This window comes from Pseudophryne corroboree, chromosome 1 (genome assembly GCF_028390025.1).
Source record: "Pseudophryne corroboree isolate aPseCor3 chromosome 1, aPseCor3.hap2, whole genome shotgun sequence".
In the NCBI taxonomy this organism is placed as follows: domain Eukaryota; kingdom Metazoa; phylum Chordata; class Amphibia; order Anura; family Myobatrachidae; genus Pseudophryne; species Pseudophryne corroboree.
In genome coordinates, this window is record NC_086444.1 from 216,519,751 (window position 1) to 216,539,706 (window position 19,956).

At 46.4% G+C, this 19,956-nt stretch overlaps 1 protein-coding gene across 1 annotated transcript in view; it reads right to left on the reverse strand.

Annotated features, from left to right (window-relative positions):
• LOC135061669 (solute carrier organic anion transporter family member 4C1-like) overlaps window positions 1–19,956 on the reverse strand; it is a 303,951-nt gene that overhangs the window by 126,583 nt on the left and 157,412 nt on the right. The window contains exon 8 of the mRNA XM_063964073.1: window positions 16,276–16,471. Coding sequence (XP_063820143.1) covers window positions 16,276–16,471 — 196 coding nt within the window. The remainder of the gene's footprint in view (window positions 1–16,275; window positions 16,472–19,956) is intronic.

Sequence of the window (19,956 nt, forward strand, 5' to 3'; positions counted from 1 at the left end):
GGCTGGTTCAGGTGAAACGCTGAAACAACCTTAGGAGAGAAATTGAGGACGAGTCCTCAATTCTGCCCTGTCCGTATGTGATTTTAGGAACCCCAAAACTACATTGAGATCCCAAGGTGCCACTGGAGGCACAAAAGGAGGCTGTATATGCAGTACCCCCTTGACAAACGTCTGAACTTCAGGAACTGAAGCCAGTTCTTTCTGGAAGAAAATCAACAGGGCCGAAATTTGAACCTTAATGGACCCTAATTTTAGGCCCATAGACAGTCCTGTTTGCAGGAAATGCAGGAAACGACCCAGTTGAAATTCCTCTGTAGGGGCCTTCCTGGCCTCGCACCACGCAACATATTTACGCCAAATACGGTGATAATGTTGTGCGGTTACATCCTTCCTGGCTTTGATCAGGGTAGTGATGACTTCATCCGGAATGCCTTTTTCCTTCAGGATCCGGCGTTCAACCGCCATGCCGTCAAACGCAGCCGCGGTAAGTCTTGGAACAGACAGGGTCCCTGCTGGAGCAGGTCCCTTCTTAGAGGTAGAGGCCACGGGTCCTCTGTGAGCATCTCTTGAAGTTCCGGGTACCAAGTCCTTCTTGGCCAATCCGGAGCCACGAGTATAGTTCTTACTCCTCTCCGTCTTATAATTCTCAGTACCTTGGGTATGAGAGGCAGAGGAGGGAACACATACACTGACTGGTACACCCATGGTGTTACCAGAGCGTCCACAGCTATTGCCTGAGGGTCCCTTGACCTGGCGCAATACCTGTCTAGTTTTTTGTTGAGGCGGGACGCCATCATGTCCACCTATGGTTTTTCCCAACGGTTCACAATCATGTGGAAGACTTCTGGATGAAGTCCCCACTCTCCCGGGTGGAGGTCGTGCCTGCTGAGGAAGTCTGCTTCCCAGTTGTCCACTCCCGGAATGAACACTGCTGACAGTGCTATCACATGATTTTCCGCCCAGCGAAGAATCCTTGCAGCTTCTGCCATTGCCCTCCTGCTTCTATTGCCGCCCTGTCTGTTTACGTGGGTGACTGCCGTGATGTTGTCTGACTGGATCAGCACCGGCTGACCTTGAAGCAGAGGTCTTGCTATGCTTAGAGCATTGTAGATGGCCCTTAGCTCCAGGATATTTATGTGAAGTGATGTCTCCAGGCTTGACCACAAGCCCTGGAAATTTCTTCCCTGTGTGACTGCTCCCCAGCCTCTCAGGCTGGCATCCGTGGTCACCAGGACCCAGTCCTGAATGCCGAATCTGCTGCCCTCTAGAAGATGAGCACTCTGCAACCACCACAGGAGAGACACCCTTGTCTTTGGTGACAAGATTATCCGCTGATGCATCTGAAGATGCGACCCGGACCATTTGTCAAGCAGATCCCACTGGAAGGTTCTTGCGTGGAATCTGCCGAATGGGATTGCTTCGTAGGAAGCCACCATTTTTCCCAGGACCCTTGTGCATTGATGCACTGAGACTTGGCCTGGTTTTAGGAGATTTCTGACTAGCTCGGATAACTCCCTGGCTTTCTCCTCCGGGAGAAAAACCTTTTTCTGGACTGTGTCCAGGATCATCCCTAGGAATAGAAGGCGTGTCGTCGGGATCAGCTGCGATTTTGGAATATTGAGAATCCAACCGTGCTGCCGCAACACTATCTGAGATAGTGCTACCCCGACTTCCAACTGTTCCCTGGATCTTGCCCTTATCAGGAGATCGTCCAAGTAAGGGATAACTAAAACTCCCTTCCTTCGAAGGAGTATCATCATTTCGGCCATTACCTTGGTAAAGACCCGGGGTGCCGTGGACAAGCCAAAAGGCAGCGTCTGAAACTGATAGTGACAATTCTGTACCACAAACCTGAGGTACCCTTGGTGAGAAGGGTAAATTGGGACATGTAGGTAAGCATCTTTGATGTCCAGAGACTCCATATAATCCCCTTCTTCCAGGTTTGCAATCACTGCTCTGAGTGACTCCATCTTGAATTTGAACCTCTGTATGTAAGTGTTCAAGGATTTTAGATTTAAAATTGGTCTCACCGAGCCGTCCGGCTTCGGTACCACAAACAGTGTGGAATAATACCCCTTTCCCTGTTGCAGGAGGGGTACCTTGATTATCACCTGCTGGGAATACAGCTTGTGAATGGCTTGCAATACTGCCTCCCTGTCTGAGGGAGACGTCGGTAAAGCAGACTTTAGGAAACGGCGAGGGGGAGACGTCTCGAATTCCAATTTGTACCCCTGAGATACCACCTGAAGGATCCAGGGGTCCACTTGCGAGTGGGCCCACTGCGCGCTGAACTTCTTGAGACGGGCCCCCACCGTGCCTGAGTCCGCTTGTAAAGCCCCAGCGTCATGCTGAGGACTTTGCGGAGGCGGGAGAGGGCTTCTGTTCCTGGGAACTGGCTGTGTGCTGCAGCCTTTTTCCTCTCCCTCTGCCACGGGGCAGAAATGAGGAGCCTTTTGCCCGCTTGCCCTTATGGGGCCGAAAGGACTGCGCCTGATAATACGGCGTCTTCTTATGTTGAGAGGCTACCTGGGGTAAAAATGTGGATTTTCCAGCAGTTGCCGTGGCTACCAGGTCTGATAGACCTACCCCAAATAACTCCTCCCCCTTATAAGGCAATACTTCCATGTGCCTTTTGGAATCCGCATCACCTGACCACTGCTGCGTCCATAACCCTCTTCTTGCAGAAATGGACAGCGCGCTAACTCTTGATGCCAGTCGGCAAATATCCCTCTGCGCATCACGCATATATAAAAATGCATCTTTTAAATGCTCTATAGTCAGTAATATACTGTCCCTATCTAGGGTATCAATATTGTCAGTCAGGGAATCCGACCACGCCACCCCAGCACTGCACATCCAGGCTGAGGCGATTGCCGGTCGCAGTATAACACCCGTGTGAGTGTATATACATTTTAGGATATTCTCCTGCTTTCTGTCGGCAGGTTCCTTTAGGGCGGCCGTATCAGGAGAGGGTAGTGCCACCTGTTTAGACAAGCGTGTGAGCGCTTTATCCACCCTAGGGGGTGTTTCCCAACGTGCCCTATCCTCTGGCAGGAAAGGGTATGATGCCAATAACCTTTTAGGAATTATCAGTTTTTTATCGGGGGAAACCCACGCCTCATCACACACTTCATTTAATTCCTCGGATACAGGAAAAACTACAGGCAGTTTTTTCTCACCAAACATAATACCCTTTTTAGTGGTACTTGTATTATCAGAAATATGCAAAACATTTTTCATTGCCTCAATCATGTAACGTGTAGCCCTACTGGAAGTCACATTTGTCTCATCATCGTCGACACTGGAGTCAGTATCCGTGTCTGTGTCTGCCATCTGAGGTAACGGGCGTTTTAGAGCCCCTGATGGCGTTTGAGACCCCTGGACAGGCACAAGCTGAGTAGCCGGCTGTCTCATATCGTCAACTGTCTTTCGTAAAGAGCTGACATTGTCACGCAATTCCTTCCATAAGCTCATCCACTCAGGTGTCGACTCCCTAGGGGGTGACAACTCTATTATATGCAATTGCTCCGCCTCCATCTCATTTTCCTCCTCAAACATGTCGACACAATCGTACCGACACACCGCACACACACAGGGAATGCTCTGATAGAGGACAGGACCCCACTAGCCCTTTGGGGAGACAGAGGGAGAGTATGCCAGCACACACCAGAGCGCTATATATAGACAGGAATACCACTATATAACGTGCTTTTCCCTTTATAGCTGCTGTTATTATCAAAACTGCGCCAAATTAGTGCCCCCCCTCTCTTTTTTTTACCCTTTTCTGTAGTGCAGGACTGCAGGGGAGAGTCAGGGAGACGTCCTTCCAGCGGAGCTGTGATGGAAAATGGCGCCCGTGTGCTGAGGAGATAGGCTCCGCCCCCTTCTCGGCGGCCTTTTCTCCCGCTTTTTGGTGAATTCTGGCAGGGGTTAAAATACATCCATAAAGCCCTGGGGGTTATATGTGGTGTATTTTCGCCAGCCAAGGTGTTTTACATTGCTGCTCAGGGCGCCCCCCCCGAGCGCCCTGCACCCTCAGTGACCGGAGTGTGAAGTGTGCCTGAGGAGCAATGGCGCACAGCTGCAGTGCTGTGCGCTACCTTGTTGAAGACTGATGTCTTCTGCCACCGATTTTTCCGGACCTCTTCTTGCTTCTGGCTCTGTAAGGGGGCCGGCGGCGCGGCTCTGGGACCGGACTCCGAGGCTGGGCCTGTGTTCGGTCCCTCTGGAGCTAATGGTGTCCAGTAGCCTAAGAAGCCCAAGCTGGCTGCAAGCAGGCAGGTTCGCTTCTTCTCCCCTTAGTCCCTCGATGCAGTGAGCCTGTTGCCAGCAGGTCTCACTGAAAATAAAAAACCTAAAACTAAACTTTCACTAAGAAGCTCAGGAGAGCCCCTAGTGTGCACCCTTCTCGGCCGGGCACAAAAATCTAACTGAGGCTTGGAGGAGGGTCATAGGGGGAGGAGCCAGTGCACACCAGGTAGTCCTAAAGCTTTACTTTTGTGCCCAGTCTCCTGCGGAGCCGCTATCCCCATGGTCCTTACGGAGTTCCCAGCATCCACTAGGACGTCAGAGAAATGATGTAATTATTATTATATATGTTTTACTGCATAATCACGCACACCAATTTAATACTGTATATCTTTAAACAAAAACACCAGCAAAATGATTAATAAATGATCGTAATTACTTTGGTGTCTAGTTTTGTGCTGGCCATATACCATAGGTGCACTGTAGTTTATAATATCAGGAAATAAGTCCAATAACACCACTTGTTTAGCCTAAATATCAGTACAATGCCTATAATGTACTAATAATATATGTGTGGATTATTACTGATACAAAGTATGTCTATTAACAGTGCCAGATTAAGGACCACATGGGCCTGGAGCTGAAATTTATGAAGGGCCTATTGTGTACTGTCGCAGGGGGTGTGACCAGCAACAGCGGGGTTGTGACTAGGGGTTGTGTCACGCAGGGCCCACCACACATTGTCCCTTGCCTGAGTCAAAGCTGCCAATAATTATAGCAGCCGCTCTCAAGCCAACAAGTAACTGCAAGTACTTTTTGCCTTGAGAGTGACTGCTGTAATTGTTGGAGGTCTTGAAATTGGTCCGTAAGGGGACCAAAGCATTGACACTTCAGGTGAATATATGACTGACAGCCTTTACTATAGCATGTGATGCAGGTTATACTGTTTCTGGTGGTATTACATTTCCATTCTTTCTTCTCTCTCTCTCACACCGTATATAATTTTAGTGGTGTGCATATGCGCTAAAGTGCATCTGAATTGGAAGCTGCTAGGTTGGAGGTAACAGTGGTGGTGTGTGGTGAAGGGTAGAAGGACCGGACCGGGTGGTCTTCTGTATGCCGGCGGTCGGGCTCCCGGCGCTCAGTATACCGGCGCCGGGAGCCCGACAGCCGGCATACCGACACTTATTTTCCCTCGTGGGGGTCCACAACCCCCATAGAGGGAGAATAAAATAGTGTGGCGCGCGTAGCGCACCACCGTGCCCGTAGCGTGGCGAGCGCAGCGAGCCCGCAAGGGGCTCATTTGCGCTCGCCACGCTGTCGGTAAGCCGGCGGTCGGGCTCCCGGCGCCGGGATGCTGGTCGCCGGGAGCCCGACCGCCGGCCAGCCGTAGTGAACCCGAAGGACCACAGGGTAAAGAGGATGAGGCATACAAATTAGTTATAAATAAGCTTAATACAGTACAGTGTAGTCAGTGAAACCCAGGAGTGGGTAACAAATCATATCGTAAATAACTAATAAATCAAGTATATCAGTAAATGACTTACTGTTAGCCTAGGTGTCTGTGTCGGTGATTAATCAGTGGTGGCGTGCAGTTGGAAAAACACAGCTCAGTGAGGTTGTGATGCAGGTATATTTTATTAGTAATAAATCAATACAGTTCAATCAATGTATTCAAACTGGCCCAGGGGAGAGTATTAAAACAATCTAAAAAAACTACTGTATTAAGGTTGGTGATGTAGGTGCTTGCCAGTGTCTAATAAAAGTGTGTAGAATGTAATGTGTGTACAACACATACAACATGAAATATTTGACAGTACTCAGGGTGGGTGTGTGAGGGAAGTTAATGAAGACGGGTATGGTTGTGGGGAGCACCAGCGGTCAGTAGAAGTTCTCTAGGGGAACACTTGTATAGCAGTGACCTGGGAATAACAGCTAGCCTTCCGGCTTTGAGTATCGGCTTGTGGTATTGTGATGCCTTGCGCTCTGTCAGTTCAGTTATAGAGTATGACTGTTTGTACAACTTACAGTTGGTGGGAGATGTGTGCCTCTGTCTGCAGCAGCTATTTATCCCGGCTTTACTTAGCAATCAGCAGCAGCCAGATAACTCAGTCACGATCTCCCGGGCTGTCTTCCAGAAGCTAAGCTTGACTGCTGCCAAGGGCAGATTGGAAAACCAGCTGAGGAAACCTCTGTAAGCAGCCCCAGTGGAGGCGGGGTTTGCTGAGGGGGGCAGGATCCAGGGCTGGTTCTAGACCTTATGGCACCCAGGGTGAACGATTCCTTTGGTGCCCCCCTTTTCCCCATTTAAAACAGGGACAGTGCTCGCTGATGACGTGTGCAAATAATGTAGGGGAGGGACTTCATTGGGGAAGGGGCATGGCCACATAATAGTACCAATTCACAAGATACCACACCGTAGTCTCCATCAGTCACATTACACCACACAGTAGTACCCCTTATACACGCCAGGTAGAGCCCCTTATACACAATATGCCAGGTAGAGCCTCTTTTATACATGTTGCGCTAGGTAGAGCATGTTATACAAACTGCACCAGGTAGTCCCTTATACACATTGCACAAAGTAGCCCCTTATACCCATTGCACCAGGCAGCCCCTTATACCCATTGCGCCAGGTAGCCCTTATACCCATTGCGCCAGGTAGCCCCTTACACCCATTACGCCAGGTAGCCCCTTATACTCATTGCGCCAGGTAGCCCCTTATACACATTGCACCAGGTAGCCCATTAAACACATTGCGCCAGGTAGCACATTACACACATTGCACCAGGTAGCCCATTATACACAGTGTGCCAAGTAGCCCATTATAAACATCGCACCAGATAGCCCCTTATACACATTGTGCCAGGTAGCGCCTTATACAAATTGCACCAGCAAGCCGTCACTCACCATTCGGTGCCTGTGGTCCTCCAGCTCTATGTTCTTGTCATACTTCCGCGGTGGGGTGCGGGCAGCGTGAAGTGGCCAGGATGGGGGGCGGCTGGCCGGAGCAGGAAGTGGCAAGGGGCATTGTGGTGCAGGCAGCAGATGGGTGCTGGTGGCGCTGGCGGAATGACTGCAGCCTCAGGCTGCAGCGTCTCGGGTGCCCGCCCTGATAGCCCGCACCTAAAACCGCCACTGACAGGATCCCCTGAGCTCCACGCCCCCACCCCCGCAGTCAACACTCCAACACTGCTAACAAAGCCCCTCCCAGTGCACATAGTGCAGCCGAATGCACAAGGACCGAGCGTCCACAGACGTGCAGATCACCCACCTGAGCATAGCCTCCAATGTGACCAACCCAGAGTCTGTGCACGCAACTATTCCCAGTAACATGCCCATGTTACGACACACACACAAAGCCTGCCCCCCACTCCCTACACACACAGCCAGTTTCCCCAGTCCCTACACACACACACACAGCCTGCCCCTCCAGTCACCTTACACACACACTCACCTTGTTCCCTGCACACACCTGTCCAGCCTGTCCCTTTCAACACACATACCCTGTTTCTCACAGCCCTCCCACTCTCCCCTGTTTCCCCCAGTCACTGCGCCTTGCGGACACAGCAGGAGCAGACTGGCCGACCAGGAAAAGGTGGGGGCGTGGCCTAATCACGGACCCGTGACCACGCCTCCTTTGGAGGGAAATAAACCTACCATTAAGTAAGCTGTAAGCACCACTAGCTGGCTCGTCAGAGGGGTCACGGGACTGAAACAGCGGTTAAGTCACTGTCACCCTGCGTCCCTGGAGGCAAGTACACTGCTGGCTGCTGCTGTGCTGCACGGGAGAGGGGAGGCGCCTGTGGCATGTCTCACAAAGTGTGAGGTCACGGCGCAGGGGAGAGGAAAACATATTTTTCGGTGCAGGGAGGGCTTCTGAGGCTTCTCTGGTGCTGCTGACTTGCTGTGATAGGAAAAATATTTTTTCCTGTTTCCAGCAGCAGGGGATGCTGTGGGCCTATTTTGATGGGGGGGGGGGGGGGGGGGGGGGCTGGAGCTGCAGCTCCACCCGCCCCATTGTTAATCCGGCCCTGTCTATTAATCTGGTTAACAACTATTACCTGTTACAGTGTGGTTCTCTTCTCCAACCACATTAATTTACCCTTTGAAGGCCTGAATCTCTTACATATGGCAGTGATCTAGGCATGTTGGAAGTGACTCCTGTAACCTGTAACTTACTGGCATCTATAACTTCTGTTTTTGTCTGCTATCTAGGTTCAGGACAGCTGCTTGAGCAGTTTCTCTTCTACAGACTTCACCCTTTTTTACAGAAGTATTTGTTTTGTTTTTTCATCATATACTATATATTAAAGTTGCACATTTGTTTGCTCCTGCTTGCATACAGTATAAGGTATTTTATTTTGATACCCATCTCTGTCTTATATGAAGGATTCTGCGGCATCTGTGCTCTGAAGGCTGTCAGGTGATGTCATGATAAATCTAAAATTTACTGATGGGGCCAACATTATCCAAACAGTAAATAATTTTGTCTTGAGCATACAGATGCATCCAAAAAGATATAATAATGTATCTATTTAATCTTTAGTGAACATATTCTGTTTTGACTTGGAATATACACAAAAGGTCCAAAAGTATGTGGACAACTCAAATAGAACATCGTATATATTTGTTGAACATCTCATTCCAAAATTCTGCACATTAATATGGAGTTGGTTCCCAATTCCCTGCTAAAATAGCTTCCACTCTTCTGGTAGAAACATGGCTTTGGGGGTTGGCATCTATTCAGAAACAAGTGTGGGTGGGCACTGCTTTTGTGCAATGCGGTCTGGCTTTCAGTTGGCATTCCAAAGGTAGTCAATAGGGCTCTGTGCTGGGCAATTAATTTCTTCCATACCAAACACATCAAGACATTTTTTAAAGGATCTTGTTTTGTATACAGGGCTATCACCATGCTATGACAGGAAAGGTCCATACCAAACGTTTGCCACAAAGCTGGAAGAATACAGTGCTCTCCAAAGTCAGCGCATACTGTAGCATTAAGAAAATCCATTTGCTGGAACGAAGAGGCCCAGGCCAAGCCATGAAAAATATCCCCAGATTATTTTTCCACCTTCTGCAAACTTTACAGTTTGTAGTAAGTTTGTAGTAAACCTTTAGAACAGTTCTTCTGGCATCAATGATAGCCATAATAATCTGTCAGACTGACAGATGGGGAATTGGGATGACTGACAGATGATGAAGTGTGATGACTGACATATGGTGAAGTGCGTTGGCTGACAGATGGTTAGGAGGGATGGCTGACACATGTGAGGTGTAACGAGTGACAGATGGTGAGGTGTGATGACTGACAGATGATGAGGTGTGATGACTGACAGATGGTGAAGTGTGATGACTGACAGATGGTGAAAGCATTTCCACTGCTCCAGACTCCAATGGAGGTATATTTTACACCACTCCAGACTATTTTTAATTGTCCATCGTAATCTGAGTCTTGTATGCAACTGCTCATCCATGTAATTCCAATCCATGATGCTCCCGATAAACAGTTGTAATGATGGTGCTTGCAGAGGCAGTCTGGAACTTGGTAGTGAATATTTCAACTGAGGACAGACAATTTCTACATGGTCTGTTTCTGTTATGCACACCAGTGCCTGCAGGAAAGTACTGGTGTCAGAACTGTTATGCACTCCAGTGTCTGCAGGAATGTACTGGTGTTTGAACTGTTATGCAAAACAGATGGACTCACAGACAAACTGGGGGATATGACATAATGTACACAGAAGGTGATAGGGTAACAAAATACACACAAAGTGAACAGAGAAGCCCAGAGGCTAAGGAACTGGGTATCTCCCTTGTATTAGAACTGCTCAGATGGAAAAGCAAGATGTTGTGTTTTAATACGTAGAGAACCCGAAATGCTGTTGCTAAGGGCAACAGCAAAACCCTAAAGGGTTACCAACGGGTGTGGCAGTAAACTCCTTGGTCAGAGATGGAATGATAGACACAAGGAGAATCTCCACAATCCTAATTCTCACTTGCAGTGCACAGGTTTTAGCTTACTGCCACTAAACTGACCCCTGACACCTAGCACAGTGAGACAGGATTAGACAGGCAAGTCTTAGAATACAGCCGCAAACTTGCTAAGTTCACAGAGTAGTAACAGAACCCCAGCAAGCTAAACGACTGACTCCAGTCTTACTGCTAGGTCTGGATTGGCAGAGTGTAATACCAAATCCCCAGGCCTATTTGCAGTAAGCAACAAACAAATACAAAGCTACACAGTACTGGCTAACTTTCATGAACTGACTAACCAACAAAGATTCAGCAGCATCTGCTTACCCTGAAAAGAGGCCTTATAAAGCAGGTGCTGTCCACGCCCCACTCAGACCTCACAGACTGTGAGCACAAAAACCAGCACCGGATCCCCTGCCGTGCACAGAGCCTATAACCACTGCACAGCAAAAGACCCGAACCGGAGTATCAGCTGCGCTCAGGTTACACCACTAGCACTTGTCTCCCGGTTGCCATGACGACGTGGCAGCACAGGGCAGGAGACCCTAACAGTACCCCCCCTCTGACGAGGGGTCAAAGAACCCCTACCACCGGGTTTATCGGGGAACTGCGAGAAGAAAGAGCGTATCAGTCTGGGGGCATGAAGATCACAACTGCGCACCCACGACCGCTCCTCCGGGCCATACCCCTTCCAGTGCACCAAAAATGACAGCCGACCCCGAACCACCTTGGAGTCAAGAATCCTTTCAACAACAAACTCCCTCTGGCCACGTATCAGAAGAGGGGAAGGTCTTCCCCTGGAAGAAGGATTACTAATCGCCCGTTTTAAAAGGGAACAATGAAATGTTTTATTGATACCCAAAGAACGGGGCAGATCTAACTGAAATGCCACCGGATTGATAACCCTGGTGATCTTATAAGGGCCGATGAACCGGGGCCCTAACTTATGAGATGGCTGTCTCAACTTCAAATTCTTGGTAGACAACCAGACGAAGTCTCCTAATTTGAAGCTGCAGGGTCTTTTCCGCTTATCAAAAACCCTTTTGGTCACTAATGACACAGACACAAGGGCTTTCTTCACTTTCCGCCAAATACCTCTAAGGACCGAAACCACAGAGGAACCACCAGGCGTGGAGTCCAGGGGGTCAAAAGAATTGGCCTTAGGATGATGCCCATACACACAAAGGAAGGGAGAGATCCCTGTAGCAGAGTGAGCCGCGTTGTTATAGGCAAACTCCGCCATGGACAGATGAGCAACCCAGTCAGTCTGACACTTGGAGACATAACACCTGAGGAACTGCTCCAAGGACTGGTTCACCCTTTCAGTCTGCCCATTAGACTGTGGATGGTAGCCTGACGACAAGCTGACAGAAATCTGGAGATCGGAACAAAATGCCCTCCAGAATTTGGCCACAAACTGGGATCCGCGGTCAGAGACCACATCAAGTGGCAACCCGTGGAGACGCACAACATGCAGCATAAATAATTCAGACAGGCGTCTGGCTGATGGCAGCCCAACCAGTGGAACGAAGTGCGCCATCTTCGAAAACCTGTCAACGACAACCCAGATGGCTGTCATCCCCGAGGATTTGGGCAAGTCCACCACAAAATCCATTGAAATGTGGGTCCATGGCTTAGATGGGATAGAGAGTGGATGTAATGGGCCAACAGGAACCCCTCTAGGAGTCTTATTTCGGGCACAGATGTCACATGCCCGAACCCACTGATCCACATCCTTAGCCACCGAGGGCCACCACACCGCCCTAGATAGCAACTCCCGAGTTCTGGCAATACCCGGGTGACCTGCCGACTTCTTGGCATGGAATTCCAGGAACACTCGCTGTCTTAACCTAGGAGGCACAAACAAAAGACCTACCGGAAGGTCTGGAGGAGCCTGCTCCTGTGCTCTAAGGACTAATGATAAGAGGTCCTGGGTAATGCCCACTTTAATACATGATGGGGAAACAATGGGCAACGGCTCCTCGGTGGTCTCCTGGATTGGAGCAAAACTCCGCGAGAGCGCATCAGCCTTGATGTTTTTTGACCCAGGGCGATATGTTATCAAAAAATTAAAGCGAGCAAAAAACAAAGCCCATCGTGCCTGCCTGGCATTGAGACGCTTCGCTGACTCTAAATATGCCAGATTCTTATGGTCAGTGAGAATTGAGACCACAAACTTAGCCCCCTCAAGCCAGTGTCTCCACTCCTCGAGTGCATCCTTAATAGCCAACAATTCCCGGTTACCCACGTCATAATTCATCTCGGCAGGCGAAAATTTACGGGAAAAGTAAGCACAGGGATGAAGGCGATTATCAGACACTCCCATCTGAGAAAGCACTGCCCCAATACCCATCTCAGAGGCATCCACCTCCACCACAAAAGGACGCTCTGGATCTGGGTGTCGCAGCACCTTGGCCGAAACAAATGCCCTTTTGAGACGGGCAAAAGCCGCTTTAGCCTCACAAGACCAGTGAGCAACATCCGCCCCTTTCTTAGTGAGTGCCACCAAGGGCGCCACTATAGACGAAAATCCAGCGATAAATCGTCTATAAAAATTCGCAAAGCCCAGGAAACGCTGAAGCGCCTTCAAACTAGTGGGCTGCACCCAATCCAGGACTGCCTGTACCTTGGAACCCTCCATTTGGAAACCTTCTGGGGAGATAATATATCCTAGAAATGCGATTTGCTGAACTTCAAATTCGCACTTCTCCAGCTTCGCCCCAAGCCGGTGGTCTCTGAGTTTCTGGAGGACTAAGCGTACATGCTTCCGATGTTCCTCCAGGGAATGGGAGAAGATTAGGATGTCATCTAAGTATACAACTAAGAATCTATCCAAATATTCCCTGAGCACATCATTCATGAAATCCTGGAAGACTGCCGGGGCATTACAGAGCCCAAAAGGCATCACCAAATATTCATAATGCCCTGAGTGGGTATTAAAGGCAGTCTTCCATTCATCCCCCTCTCTTATTCGGATTAGATTGTACGCACCGCGTAGGTCAATCTTAGAAAAAATGGTGGCAGTACGAAGCTGGTCAAACAAGACCGAAATGAGAGGCAGTGGGTATGAGTTTTTAATCGTGATACGGTTCAATTCCCTGAAGTCGATGCAGGGTCGCAACGAACCGTCCTTTTTACCCACGAAGAAGAACCCCGACCCAACTGGAGACTGTGAAGGTCTGATAAATCCCTTAGCCAAGTTCTCCTGAATGTACTCTGCCATAGCCTGAGTCTCAGGACGTGACAGGGAGTACAACCTGCTCTTGGGAAGCTTAGCATTTGGCAACAAATCAATGGCACAGTCATAGGGGCGATGGGGAGGTAGTACCTCTGCAACTTTTTTGGAGAACACGTCCGCAAAATCTACATAACACCCTGGCAATCCTGGCAAACTTAGCTGCGAGAGCCTGACTGGAAGGCTCAAGCAACTCCTGAAACAATCAGTACCCCAATTAAGAATCTCCCCAGAGACCCAGTCAAATTGAGGATTGTGGGCCCTTAACCAGGGTAACCCCAACACCAATGGGGCAAAAGTACAGACAGTCACATAAAAGGACAATTTTTCAGAGTGTGTGGCTCCAATAAACAAAGAAATCTGGCTAGTGCAAGAGGTAATTTTACCTTGGGATAATGGTTCCCCGTTTAACCCACAAATCTCAATTTCCGATGCCAAGGGTACTAAGGGAACAGAGTGTTTCAGGGCGAATTGGCGGTCCATAAAAACCCCGTCGGCCCCACTGTCCACAAAGGCCTCAGTCTTGACAGTTTGACCGAGGATCTTCAAGGTCACCGGAATGATAAAAGTCTTCTTGGGAAATTCTGACTTCTGGCCTGACAGGATATTTCCCATCACCCTCAGGCCCTGAAGTTTTCCGGCTTTTCTGGGCATGATACTACCACATGACCTTTATTCCCACAGTACAAACACAACCCCTGCTGTCTCCTCCGCGTCTTCTCACGCGAGGAGAGGCGGGTAGCCCCAATCTGCATAGGCTCCTCAGAAAATTCCTCAGAGTCTGAGGTTCCCTTGGGAAGGAAGGAAATCTCAGTCTCCCTTTCAAGCCTACGCTCTCTCAGCCGTCTATCCACCCGGATGGATAACTGCATGAGCTGATCCAAGCTATCAGGCAAGGGATATTGTACCAGTTGGTCCTTTATCTGGTTAGAAAGACCTCTTCGGTACTGGTGTCTCAGGGCTGGGTCATTCCACTGGGTATCATGGGCCAACCTCCGAAACTCCGTACAGTAAACCTCAACTGGCCTTCGCCCTTGCTTAAGGATCGAAATCTGAGCCTCGGCTGAGGCCGTCTTGTCAGGGTCATCATACAACATGCCCAGTGCCGTAAAAAAAGCATCAACACTTTTAAGCGACGGACAGTCAGGCTGCAACCCATATGCCCAGACCTGTGGGTCTCCTTGTAGCAAGGAAATCACTATGCCCACCCGCTGAATCTCCGACCCAGAAGACTGAGGCCTAAGCCGGAAGTATAGCTTGCAGCTCTCCTTGAAACAAAAGAACTGCGAGCGATCTCCAGAAAAACGATTCGGGAGATTTACTTTCGGCTCCTTAACCCCTGCAGGTGCTGCTGCTGCGGGAGCTCCGCCAGCAGCCTGGGAGGTGTGCATTTTAATGGACAAATCATTAAATTGTCGAGTCAGGACCTGCACCTGATCGACCACCTGTTGCAACGTATTTTGAGGGGTATGCTCCATATTCCCACAAAATTTCAACAGGAGTATTAGGCTGCTGAATATGTTATGCACACCAGTGCCTGCAGGAAAGTACTGGTGTCAGAACTGTTATGCACTCCAGTGTCTGCAGGAATGTACTGGTGTTTGAACTGTTATGCAAAACAGATGGACTCACAGACAAACTGGGGGATATGACATAATGTACACAGAAGGTGATAGGGTAACAAAATACACACAAAGTGAACAGAGAAGCCCAGAGGCTAAGGAACTGGGTATCTCCCTTGTATTAGAACTGCTCAGACGGAAAAGCAAGATGTTGTGTTTTAATACGTAGAGAACCCGAAATGCTGTTGCTAAGGGCAACAGCAAAACCCTAAAGGGTTACCAACGGGTGTGGCAGTAAACTCCTTGGTCAGAGATGGAATGATAGACACAAGGAGAATCTCCACAATCCTAATTCTCACTTGCAGTGCACAGGTTTTAGCTTACTGCCACTAAACTGACACCTAGCACAGTGAGACAGGATTAGACAGGCAAGTCTTAGAATACAGCCGCAAACTTGCTAAGTTCACAGAGTAGTAACAGAACCCCAGCAAGCTAAACGACTGACTCCAGTCTTACTGCTAGGTCTGGATTGGCAGAGTGTAATACCAAATCCCCAGGCCTATTTGCAGTAAGCAACAAACAAATACAAAGCTACACAGTACTGGCTAACTTTCATGAACTGACTAACCAACAAAGATTCAGCAGCATCTGCTTACCCTGAAAAGAGGCCTTATAAAGCAGGTGCTGTCCACGCCCCACTCAGACCTCACAGACTGTGAGCACAAAAACCAGCACCGGATCCCCTGCCGTGCACAGAGCCTATAACCACTGCACAGCAAAAGACCCGAACCGGAGTATCAGCTGCGCTCAGGTTACACCACTAGCACTTGTCTCCCGGTTGCCATGACGACGTGGCAGCACAGGGCAGGAGACCCTAACAGTTTCAGTACTATCTATTTAAATATTTAATCTATTTAAAGATTTGGGGCACAGTACCCTCTCTTCTTTCCCTGCATGGGAAGGGACTAGATCAATGGAATGCTACCATACATCATTGTACCTCCTTATACAAGCTGCTCTCTGAATGATAACTGGAGACCTTTATGTGTTTAGTACCACATTTAATGAATAATGAAAAAAATTTATGAACCACATTAATTTTAGTACAAATTATTTCTACTTGTTTGCCATAGCTAAAAACAATAAAAACACATCCTAAATCATTTTCTATGAACCAATAAATGAAGAATACACTTTACTTAATTAAATGGATGTGTTAACAGTGCATATGTGGGAAGTCATTTGCCTACTCACCCATTATAACTTACGGAGACACCTGCAAATGGTTCATTACCACACTTCGCAAATATAAAAACTGATGTTAGTGCCACTGATATAAATGACATTATAATTGAGAACCGGATGGTATTTTTACATTCAATCTTGAATTTTGATATAATTACGCCACCTACAATTTGTCCAATGGCTGCAGCTGGAATTAGTATACCACCTAGGAAGTACAAGGAAGAAAGCAAAGTTACAAAATAATGTTTCAATTGTTTTGATGGTAAGTGTGCCTAAATCACCCTTTAAAAGTCTAATGAAATATCTTACTATCTGTTTAATATAATTGTATGAAATGTATTTGAGTCTTGAATACCTCAATGTACAGTGCTCCATAGTATGTCAGCACTTAACAAATAAAAATAATAATTCTGTCTACAGGCATACAAAAATAGTTCTATGATATAAATTAGATATTTTATTATATACTAAAGGGTTATTAAACCTAAAATACAGGCTGCCTTGTACAACTTAAGGTGCCCATACACCTAAAGATTTATCTTCCAATCTGGCTGGTTGGAACGAAAATCTGGTAATGGATGGGAGAAAATGACAGTTGACTATTTGAAACGGTCAACTGTCATTTGCTCCCATCCATGTCATTTGCTCCCATCCATTACCAGATTTTAATTCCAACCAGCCAGATTGGAAGATAAATCTTTAGGTGTATGGGCGCCTTAACATTCACAAACAGATGCGTGAAATTTCTTATTGGTTTAAAATTTGAATTGCCTCAAAAGCCAGGAGGAAAGTCAAGATACATTGGTCAATAGACTGCAATTTGAGTTTGCATTCAAACTTTGTGGATTGCATTGGATGATTTTTAAATACTTTTTTTTTTAATGATTTATTGAATTTTCACTAACACTGAGAAAAGGATACAATGATAAAGGGTATCACACGCAATGGCATAAAAATACATATATAATAAGTTTCAATAGGAAAGTGATAAGCATCACAAGAAAAAAGAAGTGTATGCAGGAAGGTTAAAAAATACACGTCAATGTCTTGCTTGCATTGGTAAGTAATGAGTCCATCAGTTACTACGCCATGAGATACGAGTAACTTAAATATGAATGCAATCAATAGGCCAAGATAAAATAATGGGGACGGGGGGGAGCACATAAGAGGATGAAAGATAAAGGAACACACAAGACATCTTTATTAAATCAGATGCTTCTCTGGGTCTGTTGCAGTATGTTCAATACCAGGTAATATAGCATTAACAGAAAGGAGTCCCATCCATCTGCTTATAGGTGACGTATTGTAAAAGGAAGCAGTTAGTAGTTTCAAACATTTTATAAATATGACTAGAGCTATCTAGCTGTTCAATAAATTTGTTCCAGAACTGCCATATCTTGCTACACTCCCAAAAAGCAATGTAAAAAGGATTAATTCATAATCCTACATTTGGGATAGGACCCATCTCCTCTGGTACCATATGTCTCCTTTGAGCTGGAGTATATGCCCTACTAAGGAAATCGAGATGTGTTCCTGCAACTTAGCAGAGTGTAGAAATTTCAACACTGACCCACAATGCCTCAGCCAGGTCTCATGAGTGTCAATAGACCATTTCAAGAGTGAGCATTGCCATAATATATCCCTTGAGGGAGTTATAAAGAAATTGGAGTTCATGGTATTTGGATAATGAAGAGAACATTTGGGAAAAGAGGGGGTTCATTCTTGATCACTCGACCTTAACACTGATAGTGATTGAGCAAAATGTCTAGCTTGCAAAAATATACTGTATGTCTATGCAATACATGAAATTTTTCTTGTAGAGACATAGAACTAACTATAAAGCCTCCAGGATCAAAAATATCTTGTATGGCAGAAATCCCCATCACGTTCCAGTAAGTGAAATTAGAATTATCCAATCCCGGGGTAAAACAAAAATCGCTCCAAAAAACTTGTAAAGGGGAACTAGTAAAATTGAGTTTGAATTTTTTTATTGATAGAGCACCAAGCTTTATAAACATCTTTAAAGAGAACATTAGAAGAAATAACGGGGGGTAATAACTGTTTAGGTGTATGTAGCAAGGCACTAGAGGAGTAGGGAAAAATAATGCCCCTTCCAAAGTCAAGTTAGTGAATACAGAAGATTGTGTAAACCAATCCGAAATGTATCTAAAGAAAGCAGGCTGTGTAAAAGAGCCATCAGGAACCTGGAATCCCCCATCACCCTTAGGAAGCGGTTACTCAGAGTAAGAGACCACTTCTTACAAAATCTACTGTACTTTAGACCCCGACTGCATGACCAACTACATACGAGTACTGTATAAAACCTTCCTTTTCTAGGAAAGGATATTGAGAAAGTGGTTGCAACTCAACTAGAAATGTGCCTGTCAAAACATGATATTTATGATCCATTCCACTCAGTATTCAGAAGAAGACATAGCACCAAAATAGCCTTGGTACAGTACGTGTGCTTAATGATCTCCTAATAGCAAGAGACAGAGGTGACTGTTCAGTCGTAATCCTTCTGGATCTCTCTGCAGTATTTGACACCGTGGACATTGGGATTCTAATTGAGTTCCTGGAGAAATTCTGATGATAGGTCACAGGACAAGACTGCAGCAAAGCCCACCAACTGGACTTTTACTTGGGGTATCAGAACTATAAAAACACTGAACACTTGCGGAATCTTGGTGTAATCATGATTACATAGCATATTGAATCTGTGTACAAATTTTGGAGTGGCCACTCCTATAATTAAGGTATTTGTTTTGGTCTCCCTTTTTTACATAAGGGTCTGTCACAAGTTTATTTTCTTCAACGAGAGTGCAATATCGAGAACGTTTATACTAACTACATCAATACTGAAGGTGAATTTTAAACCATAAGTGGTCTTATAGTATTTAAACTATTAATGAAATTGTGAACAGATTGTAAATTCTCATCCCAAATAATAAATAAATAATTTATGTACCTACTATAGGTAGACCCAAAATTACTAATGCCAAACATGTTTCTCCTCAAAGCCACACATGTACAGGTTTGTGAATAGGTATACCCCTGGTTCCCATTGTGGTACCATGTGTTTGTAAATAAAAATGTTAGTCAAATAAAAAAATATAAAATAAAAAGGAGGGTGTGCACAAGAAAACATGAATTTAAATTAGACTGCAAATGCAATTCTCTGAGCAAATTTGCAGTGAAAACAGCTTGCATGAGCCAACTCACACCTAATTGAATCAAGCTGGATGTTTGTTGAAGATTCAAAGGGGTGCAAATAGCTGCTCATTATATACCAAATTAATTTGAAATGGAATTTAAATCTGGACAGGGATACTGTAGCTATAAGGTAAGATCTGTTGGAGTGTAAGAGTAATAGCAAGGTGATGTCTGTACATGGGGGACAGGGCAGGTCCTGCTCTTACCTGCTCTGTCCTGAGCCCCGTGTTTTTAGAGGTAAATTTACTAAGTGGTGGCAAAACCATCAGTTAGTAAATTTACCCCTAAGACTTAAACTTTGCATTCATAATAAATATTTCCACAATCATGTGTTCTCATACATTAGCCAAATCAATACATGTGTATGTGATAGTTAATCTAATATAAGAAGTGCTTAAGGCAACAATAAAACTAGTCCACTGTATATGGAGTTGTTCATTGCATAAAAGAATAAATAGTGTGTGTGTGTATATATAT